Genomic DNA, 19,457 nt, shown 5'->3' with positions numbered 1-19,457 from the left:
AGATAAACCAGTAAATAATGAAGCTATATAAGGAATCATCAGCTTAGGTCACTTATTATTTCATATTGGTCCTTACCATAACAGTTGTGATGCTTGCTGGACTTTTTTCTTTCAAACTGAAGAAGGTAACTAGAATTTACCAGTAACTATGGATCTGTAGTTTGCTGATAACACAGCTAACTAGGCCAGGCAATAGTTGTTGTTTTTTTTGTTTGTTTTTTGTAAATCATGCATAGCTACTCTATTAGAGTCCAAGAATATAGGCAATAGATGCTAGGGCAGTGTGACTGGGTAAAAGGTGAACTTAGTTACGATTTCAGTTCCTAATATTTGTTTTCTTGTTTTACACATTTTAGGTCATTTATATTTGTACTGTATTTGTATGTATAATACACTTGTTTAACATTAAAACCATGTTCTGTGTTGGTTTGTTGTTCAGTAGTGTATGTACTGGACACTCCTGTGGTGGTGGGCATCGCCTTTGCAGCCTTTGTTATCGGGGCTCTCTTGACCGCAGCTCTGTGGTTCATCTACGCGCACACAGGTAGGTTCTTTACCTGCCTCTCCGTGGCCCCAACTCACTTCTCCACATTAATGAAAAGATAAGATGCAAAGGAATGCCTGAGGGTCTCTGTGCCAGAAATGTGCCGCTGTGATTGCCAAACATCCTGCTGCTGACAGAGGCCTGCTCACAATAACGTATTGACTCCTCTACTGTAAATATATCCTGTTGGTCAGCAGCAAGAGCTCTTCTCTTTCCTGCCTTTGAATGTTTTGGGGGCCATGGGGTGGTCTTTCTCAGTACATTCCCAGTACAATGGCTGGAGACGAGTTGGAAATTCCCCTTGTAGGGTTTAGTGGGCGCTCACAGGAAAAGACACACAATCTGTCCATTAGATGCCAAGACCTTCCCCTTCGTCCCCAGCCCGCTGACCCTAACTGACCTATGAGAGGAAGTGAGTTCCCAGCAGCCCACTGAGTTCACCGTTGCATAGAGCTGCCCTGTTCTTCTCTGCCTTAGTTTTTAACTGACTATCTGTGAGCTGAGTGCGTTTTGCAGAAGGACTTAGGCTGTTTCACTTTAGCATTCGGTATGTAAAGTGAACGTTTTTTTAAGAGCTCACAGTTTGGCAGTGTAAATCAGTCTCCCAGGTAGTTACAACAATACAGGCACGTGTCGGGTTACAGTGCTGCAAACTGTTCCAGTCATGCTCTGTCACATTAATGAGAGTTTAGCTCTTTCTGAATATCTTTTAGACGTAAAGATCAGCTGTCAGAGTTTAGTGCCTTTATCTTTGTCACAATATTGGTATTGGCTTCTCTTCAGAAAACCACTTCACTTGTGCTTCATGGATTTTCTAGTGGGTGACCAAGAAAGAAAGACAAATCTTTACATTTGGCTGGCAGTACATATCAAAGGTGAACACGCATGAAAAACAGGGGTGGAGATAGCAGTTAGGAGGAAACATGCATGGCGATGACTTTAAGGCACAAGTTCCTTCCATTATTAAAATACACTTTTAGATGGGTGTGTTAAGCAGGATTAGTTGAAATGACCTTATATGGCAACACTTTCTGTCCCATGTAAACCCAAGAAAGTATATCCTCCAAAGCAACCACTCAAAATACCACTTGAGAGCATATTTTAAACCAATGATGAAACAAGAAAACTAAACTGAGTCTATCCCCTCAGGGTCTGAGGACCTCTCAGAAAACAGTTAGATATAGTCCTTGGAATTATATTTTGGGTTTTTCTATCTATTACGATTTATTTCCCTACAAGGCAGTCAGCAACGTAAATGCTTTAACATCAACCTCACATTATAACCTTTGACAGTTTTCTCATTGTCTTGGCACATATATTGTAGTTGGCTTGTAGGTTGCTGGAGATTGCTGGAGCTGTTGTCACCTTGTGCAAGAATTTTGTTTTCATCCACAAAATGAAACCAACTGTTAAAACAGCCAGACACAAGGAGAAACTTCACACATTATCTGCTCTGAAATTCAGTGAGACACCGATGAGCCAAAATGTTAGGACCTCTCCTACCTAAGCAGGTCCAGTCACTTGGAGGCCTAGGATGCTGCAGGACTTTTAAATGTGTCCCGTGTAATCTGATACCCACAGCAAAACTTGCAGGTTGAAAGTTGGACCCATTCGGATCAAATTTGTTCCAGTACATCCCACACACTGTCCTTCCTCTGACCGTGAGAACACACAACAAGCCTTGCTATTTCAGAAATGCTTAAACAAGCTCATCTGGCCATATTAAATTGTCCCACTATCACTCATATCTTAAATACGTTACTAAGATAATCCGAAAACTCACTGTTTTATCTAACCTAAACCTAGACGGCCACACCAACTTTTCTAAGCTCAATCAGAGCATGACAATGGCATTCTGTTGAGTCACTACTGAAACACTTTTTTCACGATTACATGATTTTTGTTGAGGCTGACTTTTGTATAAATTAGTATCAAATGAGCTCAACTCCATGATAAATACTTTATACGCCCCTTAAAATGAATTAAAATACTTTTTACTTATCACAATGTGAATGTGTCTTATACTTACTACATTCAAGACCGACGCTAATGCCATGGGCCCCTGCTTTACTTTCTGTTTAGTCCTAATTCCCAAATGTCGTCATGCTTAAAAGCTGGACAGATATGGTGAGTAAGAGACGGTTAAACATAACCATATTATCTTTGTCACATTAGGATTTAGCTCAAAGTTGTGCTGTAAATATATAAAATTTTGCAGAGCTTTGTGTTGTTTTTAGATTTCACTTTAGAGTCCAAATTTCTGCAATATTACTCCACAAGCCTTTATAAAATTATAATGGCAACGTGGTCTTATAGCCAGAGCTATGTCGTTATTTTTAATGTAGAGTTTGTATGTTCTCCCAGTCCTACGACTGGGTTTTATGTGGAAGCTCTGGTTTCTCCTGCCCTTGAAAAGCATGCTTGGCTGATTCTGGCTGTCATGGTCTGGGAAAATTCTACCAAAAGAAATTCTGAATATTAACCAGCCCAAAGATCACCTCACAGAGATCACCACAGGGATTCTGCTGTAGAAGGAGTAGGGTAGAACAAGCCTGACTGCGTCATGAAGCCGGGTTCGTTGCTAACTTTGTGTTAGCGTGCTTTCTGTGCAGGTGCATGCAAAGAGCGGATGTTGGGTGGAGAGGTTTCTGTCCTGGATGCTGTTACTGTATCCTTAGCCACTACAAAGACATTGTATGTTTGAATTTTTGTATCCAAGAGATACTGGGGTCAGTGTTTTCCCAAACTGAAATCTAAGGCAAATTGTCCCTAAGTAGACATCTGTTACAACAACTTTCATAGAGAGTTTTCATTCACTTTATGTTTCGGTCAGATAAAAGCAGCCTTTATCTTTCCTATCTAGAAAGATAATATCAGACTTGGGAATTTAAATTTCCTCTGACAGATGAGGTGAATCCAAGTGCCTTTGTTTTGCAGCACTCTTGGTCCTGTGAGGGAAAGACTGCTGGCAGCCCTGTTCTGGTAAACATTAGGAGAAATGTGGGGCCCGAAAGAGGGAAAGGGATGCCTGTGGATACATATGCCTGTCATATATGCAAGCATATGTATAAAACACACACGACCTCTAGTACAAACTAAACTATCGATAGAACAATCTCTCTCCAGGAGAAAATGTGTTATCTTCATTTCAGATAAGCTATAAAGCAAGCGAGGGACACACTGCAGTAATAATTGTGCCAAATACTCAAATTAAACACAGACTTGGCTTTATTTCAGAAGCTGTTCATTGTCTGTCAGAGACGGTTTTTGGAAACAAACTCAAGCACTTCTATTTTCCCTTCCTTTTAGCCATTGGATCCCAAGAGTTTACGAAATGAAACGCTTATTTAGACATAGAACAATAAACCAGTCATTGGTTTGAGCTCCGGTCACAGGGCCCGTGTTGTGTTTGTTCGCCTTTATCTGCTAAAGCAAGGCTAATTGGTTCCAGACAGAAATGAACTCTGTGAACGTAGAAACATCTTCTTCTCTTTGTTTAAAATATCATCTGTCAGATAGGATGCGACCATTTGTTTCTGGTCGTTTTGAGGTGGCATCTTTAGAGGATTCGTTTTTAAAAACAGAATCTGTGGCAGATTATGGTTGAAAATGGTCAAAAATGAGGGCAGATGAAGTCCCGAGTTCTTTATACGTAAAAGTACACATTTTTTCTTAGGGATAAAAGTACATTAATCTAAATAGGAATGCTCAGATTTTATACGGGCTTCAGTGAAAGCTTTATGTCAAGTGGCAGTTATAGTAAACAGTAGGAGCTTTATGCAGCCCATTTATTCTGTGTGCAGAAGAACAATGGAGGCTCGACAGTCTTAGAGGAGTTCAATTTGTAGCTTTAACCAAATCACTTTGTAATGTTCTTGCCTAGGGTTGGCTTTTTTTGTTAATTATACTCATTTTTCCTCTCTCCCTCTGGTCCAATCCCCTTTCTCCCGCGGCCACACTCCCTCTTCTGCTCTACATCTAGGTGAGACAGCTGGCACACAGCCGGTCCAGAAGTCCCAGCCTGCCTCGGAGAACAGCAGTACAGGCCACAGTATCGGCAGCATGCAAAGCACGCCGTGTTCCAGCAGCAGCACCGCGTAGCCCAGCAGGATGCACTGCCAGGAAGTTCTGACGGTTCACAGGGACCGGTTTGTTATCTCCTTCCATGAAAGGAATTATTTTTGGGGACGTGACAGGACAGAAAAAAAAGCATGATTACAAAAAAAAGAAAAAATAACACCTTAAGTCCTTGTGCTAAATTGGTGCCACTTTAAGTGTGTGCAGACAAATGAACTGTCTTGGTTATGTTGATGTGTGTTAGTTCTGAGACACAGCTTGGCAGCCTCATCCGAGAAACAGATGCAAGTTTATTCCAGACATTTCTTTCGAATCCAAATGCTGCTTTTTTCTGACCACAACACAGCCTTTTGTTTTGACCTTAAATGGTTTGATTGGGGCTGGTTGTGCTAAGCAGGTGTGCTCAGAGAGCAAGCCAACACAATAAGGCTGGAGTGACGTCAGTATTAGTAAGTGAGATGTTGATGGCTGGGCCGGAGCACGTTGTTTTATGACAGTGGAACCTAGAAAGTTGCAAGGAAGCAAATAAACCACTATTTTCATGCGGACAAGTGTGCAGTATGAACAAGTCATCATCTTGACACAGAGATTATGGCTTTAAAAAGGTAGTCTGGGTATGAATGTATTCAAAAGGGTAAATGCCAAAAAAATGTGAATGAAAAATGTGAAAGACATGCTGAGAAAATTCCACGTTTTCGAATTGTTTGTACTTTTTAATGGATTCAGCCACACAGGTCGGTAAAGTATATTGATCTAATAGTATGCTTTAGTAACTCTTGGTATAGGCAAAGATTTGAGTTTTAGTTTCACTCAACTTCACAGGGGCATTATGGGTTCCCTTTTACTAGCTGTTGTTAATGGAAGACTTCAGCATTAAGAGAAATATTTGCTTATTCTTATTTGAGATGATTGACACTTCTTTTGTCTGTGTGTGAATTATAGAGCTCTGTTCAGTTGATGAGTGGCCTAGCTTAGCATACCTGGTGGAAATGAGTAGTTCAGGGGAGTGGTAGTCATTTCTAGGAAGACTAGTTCCGGGTAATAGGCCTAAAACACTCAGTATGTTTAAGTCATGGTGAATATAAAATACAAAATATTAGGAATCAATATTTATTTGTGACAGCAAGACTATAATTATGACATGAATAATAAATAAATTATACAGTGGGCAGGCATTGTTTTGGAACTTATTGCAGGGAGTGATTGACTCTGTTATGTGTGAGACCTTTTTAATGCTAAAGTTACAAAAATGGCCATAAATTGATTTATGTGATTTAATTTTTATATCTCTTTTATGAAATATTATTGAACATTTTACATTTTATGTAAAAAAAAAAATGTTGCCCAGGCTCAGTTATAGGACTGAACTATCCCTTAGGTTTGTGGATTAGTGAGCATTAAATACTCTGTCCAAAAGTTTGGAAATAGGCCCACCAAACTACAGCTTTGGACACCGTGATGCTAGCAGCTAGGCTATTCCTTATGCTAAACCTAGCTTATCACCAACTTTTGTGTAAAGCAAAGATTTTTTAAAAATACATGCTACTTTAGATCTTGTCTTTTTATAAAAAAAAAATATCAGAAAAGTTAAAATGAAAATTTGGGACATTTTTAAGCGTGGCCTTTTTGTGCTGCATATTACTGATTCTTTCTGCCGGAAGTTTGTATGCTAAGCTACGCTAGTCCGCCACTGCTTTCAGCACTATATTCAATACTGATGCAACTCATGTTAAGCAAGTGAATAAGGGTATTTCTCGAAGCGCTGACTTGCTCGTTCAAGGCCTGTATATTTTTGTATAATACTGTAATTACTCGTGTGTGCAAAGTAGTTTTTTTTTTTTCTTTCTTCTTTGGAGTTTCGCTGGATCATCAGCGTGAGCTTCATTAATCAGATTTTATAATAACAGAAACTACGTTAACAGTTTTGACAGTCGTGGTTTTATATGGTAATCATGGTTTGGATCCCACAGTTTTAATTATTAGATAATCAATTGCCCGTCAGACCAACAACCCCAAAACCAAAGTTATAAAGTGAAAGCAGAACATTTTTACATTTGAAAGGCTGCAAAATAAAGATTTGGTTTGTTCTCATGATAACACGAGGACTAACTTTGTCAGTTGGCTGATGAATCATTGAACTCCTTATGAGAGAGTTTTTTGTTGTCATTTTTAAGAGATCAAACATAAAGCGTTTGGTTTTCCTTTTCCCAGATGTTTTTCTATGAATCTCGGCACTGACTGTGTGTTGAACAAGCTGCAGCTGAAGCTGACTTTTACCAACATATAGTTTCCTGCCTTCTTCAAACTGCAGCACCACGATTACTCCACCGTTGATGAATGATTGCTGTATGTGTGTGGAGGACAAACTGGGCCCTTTCCCTGCTATCATTTAACTCTGTAAGCAGTAACCAGAATGTGTATCATCTTAAAGCTTTTCATTTTTTTCTCTCCTCATGTAAACATGTATAAAGCTTTCTACAGAGAGTATAAATATATATATATATATATATATATATATATATATATATATATATATATATATATATGTATGTATATATATATATATATATATATATATATATATATATATATATATATATATATATATATATATATATATATATATATACATATATATATATATATATTTGTGTATAAAATTATATTTTGGAATATATTAACTAAAAGAAATTTATTGTTTTCTATGTGTGTACGTACTGTGAATTGTGGATTTGCTCATACATAACACACATTTGCGGGAGGATTTATTTACACTATTTGTTTAAACGTTATACCATTCTTTAGGACACTTTAATGAAAATGAAATAGTAGTATTTATAGTCAGAAAGGGACTAATATTTTTGAAAAAAAAAAGTAAAAAATATGTCATGATTATTTTCTTAATTCTTTCTGTTATTTGATGGGATGATGTGTCTTATTGACTTCATAAAGAATACAATAGAAAGAGATTGTTATTATTATCATATGTAAACAAATCTGGAATACAAATCTTTTGTTTAAGCATGATATTATTTTGTCAGATAGTGTTTGGGTTCAATTTTCCATGTGCCGCTTCTCGCTATTTTATATAAATTGTGTCAGATATGAAGTAATGAAATCAGATGTTGTGCATCTTAAGTATAAAGTTTATTTCACTAAAGATAAGCTGTAGCTATAGATGTAAAAATATATATTTTTCCACATAAAATTAGTAAAGGATGGAGTCCTCCCCATTGTTATATAAAAAAAACCCAGATACCCAACTTGTTTTGGTTCTTTGGTTGTCACAACAGTGACATATACCCTCTTTTTAAGATAATGAAAAAAATATGAAATCATGCCTAAACCCCTGATGGAACAGTGGAAAAAAAAAAAAAATCAACCTTCAGTTATTTTGATAGTGGAAACCCAACTGTTTTCAATAACACCCGAGAAATATTTTTTATTAAGCTGTATTAGAAACACTCGGTTTGGAGCAACCTTCACAGCTTGTTTGTTTTATCGGGCTTCCTGCCATGTGTGTGTCCACAGCCAAAATCCAGCTAAAAGCTTTATTTGGTAAAGCTAAGTTATGCATATATGCAGCAGTCCTTTTGCAGAGCACTGTTGCTGTTAGCAATTAGCATAATTGTAAAAAAACAATATCCCACTGCAGGGTACAGTGATCATCCTCAGTGAAAGATCCATGCGCTGCAGAGTTGAAATGTGCCGCAGCCTATAATCAGCAGCCGTAGCGGGATTAACGCTTTTGGCATTCCTGTACTTTTGTGGTTTCTCTTATCGAGTGTGGCGAAGCCATTTTAAACATATAATTATCCCCCTCACCCCCCACCCGCCCTCATCCACTCATGCTGTTAAGCGCCCGAGCCTCGAGTTATGTTCTGGATCTAATCTTCTCATTTGAGATAATTTGGGGATATTTTTCACTCAAACTAACAATTCAATACAATTTGTGAGAGTCACTTTTCAAATACCAACATTCCTCCCTGAGTTGTGCCCCAGTGCAAGCTGGGAAAAACTTCAAAACTTCCCCCCCCTCATGAACAGGTATGGATAATGTCGGGTTTTTAATAAATACGAAATAATGCTGTCCCACACCAAACGTGTTACTGTAGCAGTAAAAGATGTGGCTTCGCTGAGAGACAGTAAATGCTGAATTCAGAACAGCTGAAAATTGGAGCATAAATCCATAGATTAGTTATGGATTACTAGTTACTGATTGTATTTTTTTTAACCATTTGACTACCTCATGTTTTTCTATGAATGTGTTATTTGTGTGTCTGTATCTATGTGAGTGTTTGCTTTGCTATGGATTATTTTTCTGGGGCCCCATTATGGTTTGAAAGCAGTTTCCCATTTGATTTTTGAAAGCAACCAATGGCAAATTACAACTTCCCCTTAATGCCAAGACGGCCTTTTATTGGTGTTTGTACATGTGTCAAGCGTAAGTTAGCCGTTATTGTTCCATTTGGTTTATAAAACTTTTTATATGCACGACATTTGTATTCCCATTATGACCAATAAATGTTCATGATAACTCACGAAATTGTCATGACTGTTCATTTTGCTGCCATTTTTTTTAGGTATTTAGTTGAGTCTTATTTGTGAGTGTATGTACATGTGGGTAACTCCTATAAGGATGCAGTTTGGAACAATGAGCTGCAATAATGATGTGTTAGGTTTGGCTCTTTGGCGCTAAAGCCATGACTCGCCACTGGTGAGCTCATAGCGTGATATAGACCATGTGGACCTCTGCCTTGAGGATTCCATAGGGGGGATGGGGGTGACCATTGAGATGAGTGCAATGTGAGTCCTTACCCTTTTTTGTTTTTGATTAGGGCTCCTTAGAGACAGCTGTAAGCAGCCTGCCTTGGAGTAAACTGAAAAGGGAAAGAGGCCAAGGGCGAAGAGTAAAGCAGCTCTTTTGCCAGCTCTGTTTTGGCTCAGTACGTCCACATGTCCCAAATCCTTCAGACCCCTTTCAAGTTTTTGTTTCTGTATCTGTAATTTTTTCCCCCCAAAAGCGGCCCCACCGAGGCATCCTCAGGCTGCAACACTCTTGTCCAACTGATGACTAATTTATTGAATTTTTCAACAAACGAATCAGCCCGTAGATTATGATGTCATTATTTTTATTTCCAACTTTCCCTTTCTGGGTACCTGGAACACACATTTGTTGTTCTGTAGCTAATCTGTTTAGTCACTGATTGCATGTGGCCCAGACAATATAGCATGACAAATGCAGGATGAAATTAAAAAGAGATGTTTTTTTTTTTCTTTTCTGGCTTTTTTAAATTTTATTTTAAAAGCTGACAAGACTCCAAACACTGACGCTGGGGAGGCCAGACTAATTTAGACCAGACATCTGGTCCTAAAGTTGATTATGTGAAGCAAGTTAAGTGAGAAGATTGGGAAATTTTTGGCTGTTATACAACAACAGAGGGGGATGAGACCAGATTAACAGTCTGTGGACCTACGCAGAGCTTTAGCAGCTACAGCACCTCTTCCTTTCTCAGGGCACAAAACTATATTGCGGCAGGAAAAAGAACACATTATTCATAGATGAAAAGCAGACATGTTGTGCGTTTGCTAACAAACCTTGCACTGAAAAAAGCAGGTCCTTAGTGTCAAATGAAATCTGATCTCATTTGAGAAAACACAGTTCTAAGAAAATCTCAACTGGTGCATCTCTGCCGGATCTGATCCACACAGTCACACTCATTGTAATATATTTGGTGCATCTTTTATATTATGTACCGATGATAATAAAGCCAACAGTCTATAGTGCAAATACTTGGGGGCAGAAGAGCTTGAAACGTTTTCAGGGAGTTTTGACTCGATTACTAAGTTTATTTTCAAGCAGCATTGTTGGTGACTAAACGTGAATGAAACAACTGAAAATTCGTTTAGATTTGCCACTAATGTAAGAGTGGAACTGGGCCTCTGTGTTGAGTGTCATATCATGTTTGTGCGGACTCCTCTGATTTCCACAGGTCCTGCAATAGCACATATGGTCTCAATCAACTAATCATCGAACTCCAGAATATATATCCCCGGTCCTGCCACTCATTCTTACCATATTGTTCTGTCAACAGTGAGGCATTCCTTTGCTCACTGTTGGTTACTCCCTGTTGTTCATGACAAATGCGATCTCTGGCTCACCTCCCCTCCACACAATAAACCTTTTGTTAAATCTTGCAAACCTTTCCCGTGTTAATACAACCTGTTGCCATTTGTTACTTTTAGTGAAGGGGTCATTTTTACTGCTTCTGCAGCTAAAAATAATCAGTGTTTATTGGTACACTGAAGAAGCTATTAGTATATCGGATGGAGAGCTCAGGTTGGGCAGTTTGGAGAGGCAAGGCTGAGATGGTTTGGACATGTGCAGAGGAGGGACATAATTGACAAAGGATGTTGAACATGGAGCTGCCATAGAGTAAAAGAGGAAGACCTCAGAGAAGAAGAAAGGTGTGTGTCACAGTTGATGATGACAGATATAGCGTGAGACAACAGCAGATGATCATTTTAGATGAACTTTAGAATTATCTGTTGGCCACCGTACCCAAGGTTGTTCATTTTCAAGTTTTGAGGCAGTTAACTGAGAGTGGAAAATGCTTAGGTGCTGAAAAAAGATCAAACTTATGAAACTACTAAAAAAAATGTGAAGTCACAACAAAATGAGATAAAATTACTTCAACAAAACAACTCATGACCCAAAAAAAGACTCAAAATAAACACAAGAAGATGTTAAACCAGCCTCGGAGAGACCAAAATGACCGCAAGGAGAATCAAAATGACAACACAAACAACGCCCTGCTTTCAGTTTGGGTGTCTCACTAACATGAGTGAGTCAGTAGGGGGCTTTGACACATCTCTGCCCTGGGACCCATTGTCACACAGTTCTTCCATGAGGTTAACATTACTCACTAACATCAGCCAAAGGGTTCCCACTGCACTTCATGTACACACACGGTGATATTTTCAAAATCTCCTTGCAGGTCTCTGCTGAGATATCCCTCAAATCTGCGTTTCAACAAGTTCAACATATTGAGCAATAAAAGTGTTTATTTGGTCCAGTTAGCATACCATTCCTATTGGAGGTAATTTTTTCTCAGCCATGCTAAAACTATAGCCCCTGTCTGAGGTCCACTAACTTTAACCTCACATCACAGCTGGTTCTTATACTGCGCAAAAATATGACTAGGCTACATTTCATTTTGCTGCCAGAATCCATAAAACAGGACTCATTTTGCTGAATTGCAAGTTCTGCTTTGATTGTGGCACATGGGTACTGCATGTGCTTTTTTTTCTTTTTTTTTCTTTGTAGAGATTGGAGGCCCTCGTGCTTATTGCTGGAAAATGGAAAAGAGTGATTCCAGTTGGAAGACAAGTAAAAAGTTCTGTAGCTTGAAATTACACTCCTCCTCATAATGACAAACCTCAATTATAACTAGTTTTATACCACAAACATCTCCCAGTCAATTAATGTTAACATCTTTTCTTTTTTCTCTCTCTCTGCGCTCATTTCTTCATCTCCAAGCTGGACCTCTGCATGCATGTGTGCAATGTGTGTATTCATGCATGATACGCACGCACGAGCCAAACAGGGTCCTTCCTCCCTGCGTTTAATTTCACCAAGCGGTTTGCTGCCCAAGCCGCAATCCAAGCTGAAAACAAAAACAAACTGGAAAAACTGAGCCAGCACTCGTCGATTCTTCCAGTTCATAAGTCTGTACTGTTTGGACAAACTTTCCTGTTTGAAAAAGCTGTTCTCTCTATCCACATGCTTCTCTAATGAAGGAGTCTGGGGACCACAAAAAACCTGCTAGACTCATCATATTCGCCTCATCTAGTGTTCACTTCATCGTGATCTACATGTGTCTGCATTATACTCGCACCTGGCAGCACCTTCCCTTGCACAGGAGAAGTCAGATTGCATAAACCCAACAGTTTCCTGTGAAAATAACTCTATTTTCATTTGAGGCAGGCGGCAGTTTATGTTTCTGCTAGTGTGGTCGAAGTCGTAATTTCTTAGGAGGAGCCTAGGGGCGCACGTGGCTCGTGCAGACACATCATTCATTTACACTTGACCAAATTGTGGCCTCAGCCCCAAAGCAACTTTAACCGCTCTGGGAGGTGGTTTTGAGTGGATGACACATAAACAGATTAGAATCCCGAACCACAATCTGTTGGTTGTTTTATGCGTTACTTGTCGTTTTTGATAGATCCAAAAAGCGGCTCTCTAAATGAGCAAACAGATATGTTTATGTTTTTGTGACACTAAGTCATAGACTGAATTGGAGGTTTTTAACCTTTGCGAGTGACTGTTATTGCTCTAAAACTCACAGAGCGCAGGACCATCACTGATTATTTTCAACAGAAGGAACTTTTGTTGAGCTCGTTTGGATTTGTGCCACATCAATCATATCATCTGCGGTGCAGATGCCATTAATGCAACAGATGGTGCCTGCTTTTATGTTTGCAGATGTGTGTTTAGAATACCATTTTCTGCCTGTTGCTTTTTATTCAGTTTACCGAAAATACCTTGTTAAATAAATCTTTAACAAACTACCACAACGCCAATGTCACATGACTTGCACGGAGTAGAGAAAAGAATCACAAGTCGGTAAATATTTTTAACAATTTACTCTTATTTTGTCAAGTATGATCAATCATCTTTGGTTAGTCGAAGTCAAATTAAGGACGTAGGCATTTTTTTTCCCTCTTGTTTTCCTCTGGCCATAAAATTTGGTAAAACCAAAATCAAATCTAGATGAAGTGGAAAAGTAATGCTTTGTTATACTGAACATACTATAGTACATAAGACAGATTTTATATAAGATTTCATATCTTTACAAGAAAGCCAAATGTATCCTGATCCAAAAGAGAATATTGGCTTTGACTTTGGAGTCATTGGTGTTAAACTGATATTTGTTAGTTTGGGATTTACTGTGTTAGTTTTGGTTTTTACGTGTCATTGGTTCTAACCATTTTTTTTGTTGTTGTTGTTGTTGTTGTTTTAACTGTAGCACTGACTTGAAAATTAATGTCTTGGGAGATGTAGGTTTTGAACTTGGTATGCTAAAGCCGAATGTGACAGGAACAGATTCTGATGAGCGCCAGTTACCTTTTGAGACAATAATTAGCAGCTTTTCCTGTTCCTGTTAACACATTAAAGTTTTAACTCTCACACACAGTCTCACCTGCAGATGCCTTACTGTATGTGTGTTCATTGGTGTAAGACAACACTGCTTGTCTGCGAGTAGGGCAGAGTGTATTGTTGAGGAGAAAGGTGCCAGAAGGAATGGCACCTTGTTATATTAGTGTTTGTATATTAAAAGCTTTAAAAACAATCTTCTGAAACCCCTAGAACTGAATCACAAAACTTGGGACGTGTCAAACTTAGGAACTTACTAGGAACTTCATCACCTGGCCTTGATGCTTAATGCGAAGTTCCAGTTATCTCTGAAATAAAATAATTTGAGCTTAGTTAGGTTTATTAGGTTTATTTTTGACACACAAACACACACACAAAAAAAACCTGGCTTATGGGACATTAATCTTCTTTTCAGTTTAACTACACAGAATCTGATTCCTGAAAACACAGCTTTTACTTACTGCCCGGGCCCACAAGTGACACGCAGCAAAAGTTGCACGAGGAAAGGCCAGACTTCATTAAGATCTGTTTTTCCATCCAGGATCCGGCAAAATGCCTCGCCATCCCTCAAGAGTTCAAATCTATGCTGTAACCAAACCAAATACACCAGGTCCAAGTACCCTCTACTAAGCACAACCAGATGCCTGCCCCCTTCTGAAAGAGAAAGAGAAAATACACACCTTTCCTGTGATTGGTCCAGTGGAAGCCCCAGCTGATCAGTGAAATCTGTCATCCAGAAAACAGATGTGCAGAAATTATGTTTGCTGCCTGAGGCAGCACTGAAAGGTGAACGAGGCAGAGGTGTAATTTAAGAATAGTAAAATAGTGCATGGAAAGGGAAAGCTGCTGCAGCTGACACTGACACACCGAGAGGCCAATGCCAAATTTTCAGTGGGTTTAGTGGTGAAAACCGCTGGAATCAGAAAACTGATTGCCTTCATTTTAGGCATGAGTAACTACGTTCATGCATAATTTTATCATTTGATTAATTCAGTTTTTCTGGTCAATAACAAATGCTTTGTAGATAAGGGCTCCTACTATATTAAATTATAATATAATAACCAGAAATACAGTTTTCTGTTTACTGCAGAAACGAAAGTGAGATGAAATCCACCTGAAGATCACAAATAGCCTGAGGCACTGACCCAACCTTCAAACTCCCCAGATTCTTATTCAATTGAGCATCCATGGGATGCCCCAGAGCAAGTTTGATCCAAGGAGACCCTCCAATTCAACCCACGGGATCTAAGATAACCCACTCCCAATGTTCTGTGTCAATGCCTCTCTGGTCAGAGTTGTTTTAGTTGTTTAGGTGGCTTTAATGTGTTGTTGAACAGTGTATGCTGACTGTACTTTAAATGGCCTCAATAACATCATCAAATTCATTGATAACCGATCACATATCCGGCCGGCATGACAGAACAGAAAAACAATAGCAGTGTGGATCAGGTGGGAGTCTGTTTCACAAACTAGTCCTCAAAGCCTGGAGCAGCCCTGAGGCTGAGAGACATGTTCTCAAATAAAGGCCATGATGCAGGCTCTCAATTTAGTTTCTGGCATTTGTCACTATAGATGATGAAGAAACGTCATACCACTCATCTTTTTTTTTTAATTGGACAAATCATTAAAAATCAGCCTTTGACCCCTTGCCTTTGAGTCATTTTCCATGAAAATAACAAAAAAGAACATATGACATGAAAAAATGAATGTGTACATATGTCAGAGTTAAATTGTGGTGATGACTGTGAGAACGGCAAAGGCGTTGATTCCAAAAGGTTTTAACTGAAAAAACAGAAAATGCAATTCGACCGTCATTATAAAACCAGTATGTCACGACATAACTATTGCCCATTAAGTTCATAGCACCCACACTAAACATTATAACTGCAAAAGTGTGCAGTAAATCATCTCCTGTCTTATCCTAACAGTGTGATCCAGTGCAGCAATAGCTAACCAGCAGAGCGGGCAGATAGGAAAGGTGTGTTTATATTAAAAACCAGCAGACAGATAACAACTGCTATTTTGGATTTTCATGTGCGGATTTAACACCTGCAACACGAAGGAACAATTATGACTCCGAAATAAATTAAATAATTAGAAACAATCGAATCATGACTGTTTAGTCTGATAACATCTTGAATCTGTTGGTCTTGGAATTAGGCTCGGCTCTTAACGTCATATCCAGACTTACTTGAAAACATGAGGTAATTGCTGATGGCTCTGTTTTGTAATATTTCACAAAAAAGGAGGAAAAAGGATCTCATGTATCTTGTTGGCATTAGAGTAAGCTAGGAGTCTAATAAGCTTGCAGCAAGTGGTACCGATCAGCCTTAAATTGTCATGGTTCTGGCAGGCACTGCTGCTTTTTTCACCCTGTTTTTCTCCTGCTTTCAGGTGGAGTGTGGGCAGTGCCCTGACTTGCTTGTTCCACCCATGGGCAGGTCCACATTAAGTTGTAATTCTGCCCTTGAAAGAGACCTAAGTAAGAATTTAATCAAAATACTGTGTGTACAATTCACTCCTCAAATTCCATTAAACACCACTAACCAGTTTTCTCCTCTCTGGTAAACTGAAAACCTGACTGCAATAAAAGCTGCATTGGGCTCTTTGGGTCTCCCTCCTCACTTCCACTCGTTCCTGTTAATATGACACAAAGAGGAAAACTGGCATCTGTTTTAAGGTACCTCAAGGACAAATATGGAATATTTTCTCCTAATTGTGGTCATGTTACTGGCAAAGAAAAACAGCAGAATACAATTACCAAGGTATCCTATAATGGGGCCCTCTATGTTGGCTGGACTGAGTTAAATTCCAGAGACACGTCACCAAAAAGACTCCCCGAGGAGTTCTCATCTCTTCTCCTTCTCACAATCTTAAAAACAGACACCGTGCAACCCAGTCAAGCTTAGGTTACACCTGGCTGTGGTTTGTCCTCTTCTTCTTTACTCCTGCTACTGCAAGAGAGTTTTTAAATTCTGTTTTTAAATGTGTTCTGCATTACTTTGGTTGTACAGAGCTCTCACAGAATGTGACGTTATTGCAAATCTGCTAATTTATACATTCTAAAAGCTTGGCTTGACATGCTCTTCAATTCATCTAAAGATCAAAAATGCCTGTAGACAGCAGTGATTAATTAAAGAGCTCACGTCATGAGGGCCCCACACAACAGTCTCACAACTTTGTAGATTTAGAGACCGTTCACACTGAGATATCTGCTCCTTATACTCTGCAGGCTGTCAGGAGCAGAAGGGCAGCAGGCTGTTAATTTATTAAAACTTGCTGATTCTTATAAAAGTCCTGCTGGCCTGATTGCTCTGATGTAAACAGTGCTCTCCCAACTCTGAAGATCCAGTCATGCAGTGCTACCACGAGAGTCTACTTTACACCCTATATGGTCAGCATAGTAAAACCACTCAGGGTTAGGTCCCAAAACAAATTATTCACATGGACCTCTGTTTATGGAAGTGTCACACATCTCCAGGATTCACATTTTTGTGAAGGTTCTTGTCCTGTTCTGGAGCCCAGCTGTGCAAAGATTCACCATGAAAAACATGGGGAAAATAAGCATTACGCCCTGCCGTAACGGTGCACTTTAACAACACGATGTTATAAATCTCTATGAACAATATTCTACAAACACACGATTAATACTGACATCCATGAAAACGCCACACATTGCTCTGCATCTGAGAGACCTCTGCAGGCCAGCAGATGCTGACTTCCATCGGTTTACATCAGCTGTTCAGCTTATTAGGTATGCACATGTGTTGCATTTGTTCACCATTTTTTCTAATAATGAGGGGAATTTATTGGAGTGCTAACACCTCAGTACTGGGATAAATCACAAGTAGATATGATGCAGAGCAGAGTGCTCTGCCCTTGGTGAGCAGTGCTGAGAGTTTCTAGGCACACAGTATTTTGGTTGATCTACTAATGCATTACCCAGATGCATTTTTCCCCACTCTGTTATTATGGAGGTCCTGGGTGAGCGTCCCTGCAAGGCAGGTCTGGGGCTTATCACGAAACAAACAAACAAAAGTTAAACAAATCAACAATATTTTCAAGCTGAGCTATATCCATCCATTGTTTTCTGCTTAACTGATTCAAGATTGTGGTTAGGGAGGAGCCTATCACAGCTGTGACCAGGCAACAGGTTGCCAGTGTATGCAAGGCTAACACATCAAAATGATTTTGACACAACAGAAATTCTTGCATGGATGGATGGATATATATATTTTGGGCATTAAAACTGCAATGCATGCATGCGATTGTGTAAATCCTGTTAGCAGTGGTGAATGGCATTTAATATTTTGAGCAACGACCGTATATAAAAGATGGTTGTATCCACTGTAACATCATTGGTTACTGCATCATTGGCTAGCAGGCCTTTTTAGCAAGGTATATTCATTATTCACTGGGATATTGTATAGGGTGCAAACTTTGTCTAGACTTGTAATAAATGTAAATGTAAAGCTTTAGAGTGTCTTAGTACCAGCAAACACTGTGAAAAATACAATACTAGCCATGCTCCCTAATGATGCATAACTTTAAGCTACTTCACTTTAAGTGACCAAGTTACAGAAAAAAACCCTTCATGAACACAAGGATACTGAAGGGGTGATCTAATTATAGCGACGATTTTTCACTAAAATGTTTATTTCTTCTTTATTTTATCATGAGAGTCTAGGATAATCCTTTTTTTTTTTAACCAAACTCAATTGGCCATTTGAGAAACTAAATTTTTGAGAAATTCAACATAGGATTTAATTTCTAGAATGAAGCGGTTACTTCATTGTTACCCCATATTCCCTGTGGCAGAAATGAACGACTAAAACAGGGCAATGAAGTACTAAAACCAAAGTGATACACAGAATAATATGGTAAGACTCCAGAGAGAAGCTTTGCTTATGCTTAATAAATCACTATTTATCACGTAAATGATCAAATATTTCAGAATTAAGTGAATATTTTATGTCATTAGTTATCAAAATTACACCTATAATCATAGCCTTTTAGCCAAAGAAGCCCAAGAGACATTAGTTAATTACCTTGCAAGGGCTAGTTAAGCTTTCATGGAAGCCTTCCTAGAAATTACAAAGCCCCATCAAAGGGCAGAGCTATTTTACATCAGATTCTTTACTGCAGAATGTAATATTTAAATGATAATATTCATTATTAAAAGTCATTCAGACCTGTACAAAAAATAGAGAATTGTGTAAAAAAATATAATAATTTTTTGATCTTGCATGAACACTGCTGTTTTAAAATAATCTGTTCTGCAGTCGTTGTTCCTTCCCTCTGATGATGAACCCACATGTAAACCTTTCTTGCTGCCGTGAAACAGATGGCTCACCTGGTTTTTAGTGTTTGAGACTCATGTTCTTTTTGCCCCATAACCAGGGATCCCTCCTTTCCTCCCAGTTTGGCTGGTGACCAAATAAATATCCTTCTTCATTCTGCAGTGCTAACAGAGCAACCTTGTTGTGTGAAAAACTGACTGTGCCTTATGTATCAGTGCTGATTGAATGGACTTCTTGAGTTCTTCGCCACTTATGGGTCTGTTGAACCTGTCAGCATCATCTCCAGCTGTGCTCTTCTATCTTCTATAAGTTTCCATACAAGATTTCAGCTCTTCCTTTTTATGTTTTTCCTTGTTTTCTTTGTTCTTTGGTGCTGCTT

The 19,457-nt window shown here is 38.9% G+C and overlaps 1 protein-coding gene across 3 annotated transcripts in view; it reads left to right on the top strand.

The window, feature by feature from the left end:
- tgfbr3 (transforming growth factor, beta receptor III) overlaps nucleotides 1-7,131 on the top strand; it is a 69,607-nt gene extending 62,476 nt beyond the window's left edge. The window contains exons 16-18 of one of the 3 annotated variants that reach the window (XM_085397306.1): nucleotides 440-544; nucleotides 4,527-4,692; nucleotides 6,833-7,131. In XM_085397306.1, the coding sequence (XP_085253432.1) occupies nucleotides 440-544; nucleotides 4,527-4,645 (224 nt within the window). In that variant the 3' untranslated portion in view covers nucleotides 4,646-4,692; nucleotides 6,833-7,131. Of the gene's footprint in view, nucleotides 1-439; nucleotides 545-4,526 lie in introns of all 3 variants that reach the window. The other 2 variants (XM_085397307.1, XM_085397305.1) reach the window with 2 other exon arrangements.
- The last annotated feature ends 12,326 nt before the right edge of the window (nucleotides 7,132-19,457 follow it).

This window comes from Rhamphochromis longiceps, linkage group LG23 (assembly GCF_057381845.1).
Source record: "Rhamphochromis longiceps isolate RC_006_pf linkage group LG23, R_longiceps_female_GT1.1, whole genome shotgun sequence".
Classification (NCBI taxonomy): domain Eukaryota; kingdom Metazoa; phylum Chordata; class Actinopteri; order Cichliformes; family Cichlidae; genus Rhamphochromis; species Rhamphochromis longiceps.
The sequence above is the reverse complement of the archived record's forward strand: the minus strand, read 5'-3'. Positions and strand labels throughout refer to the sequence as shown.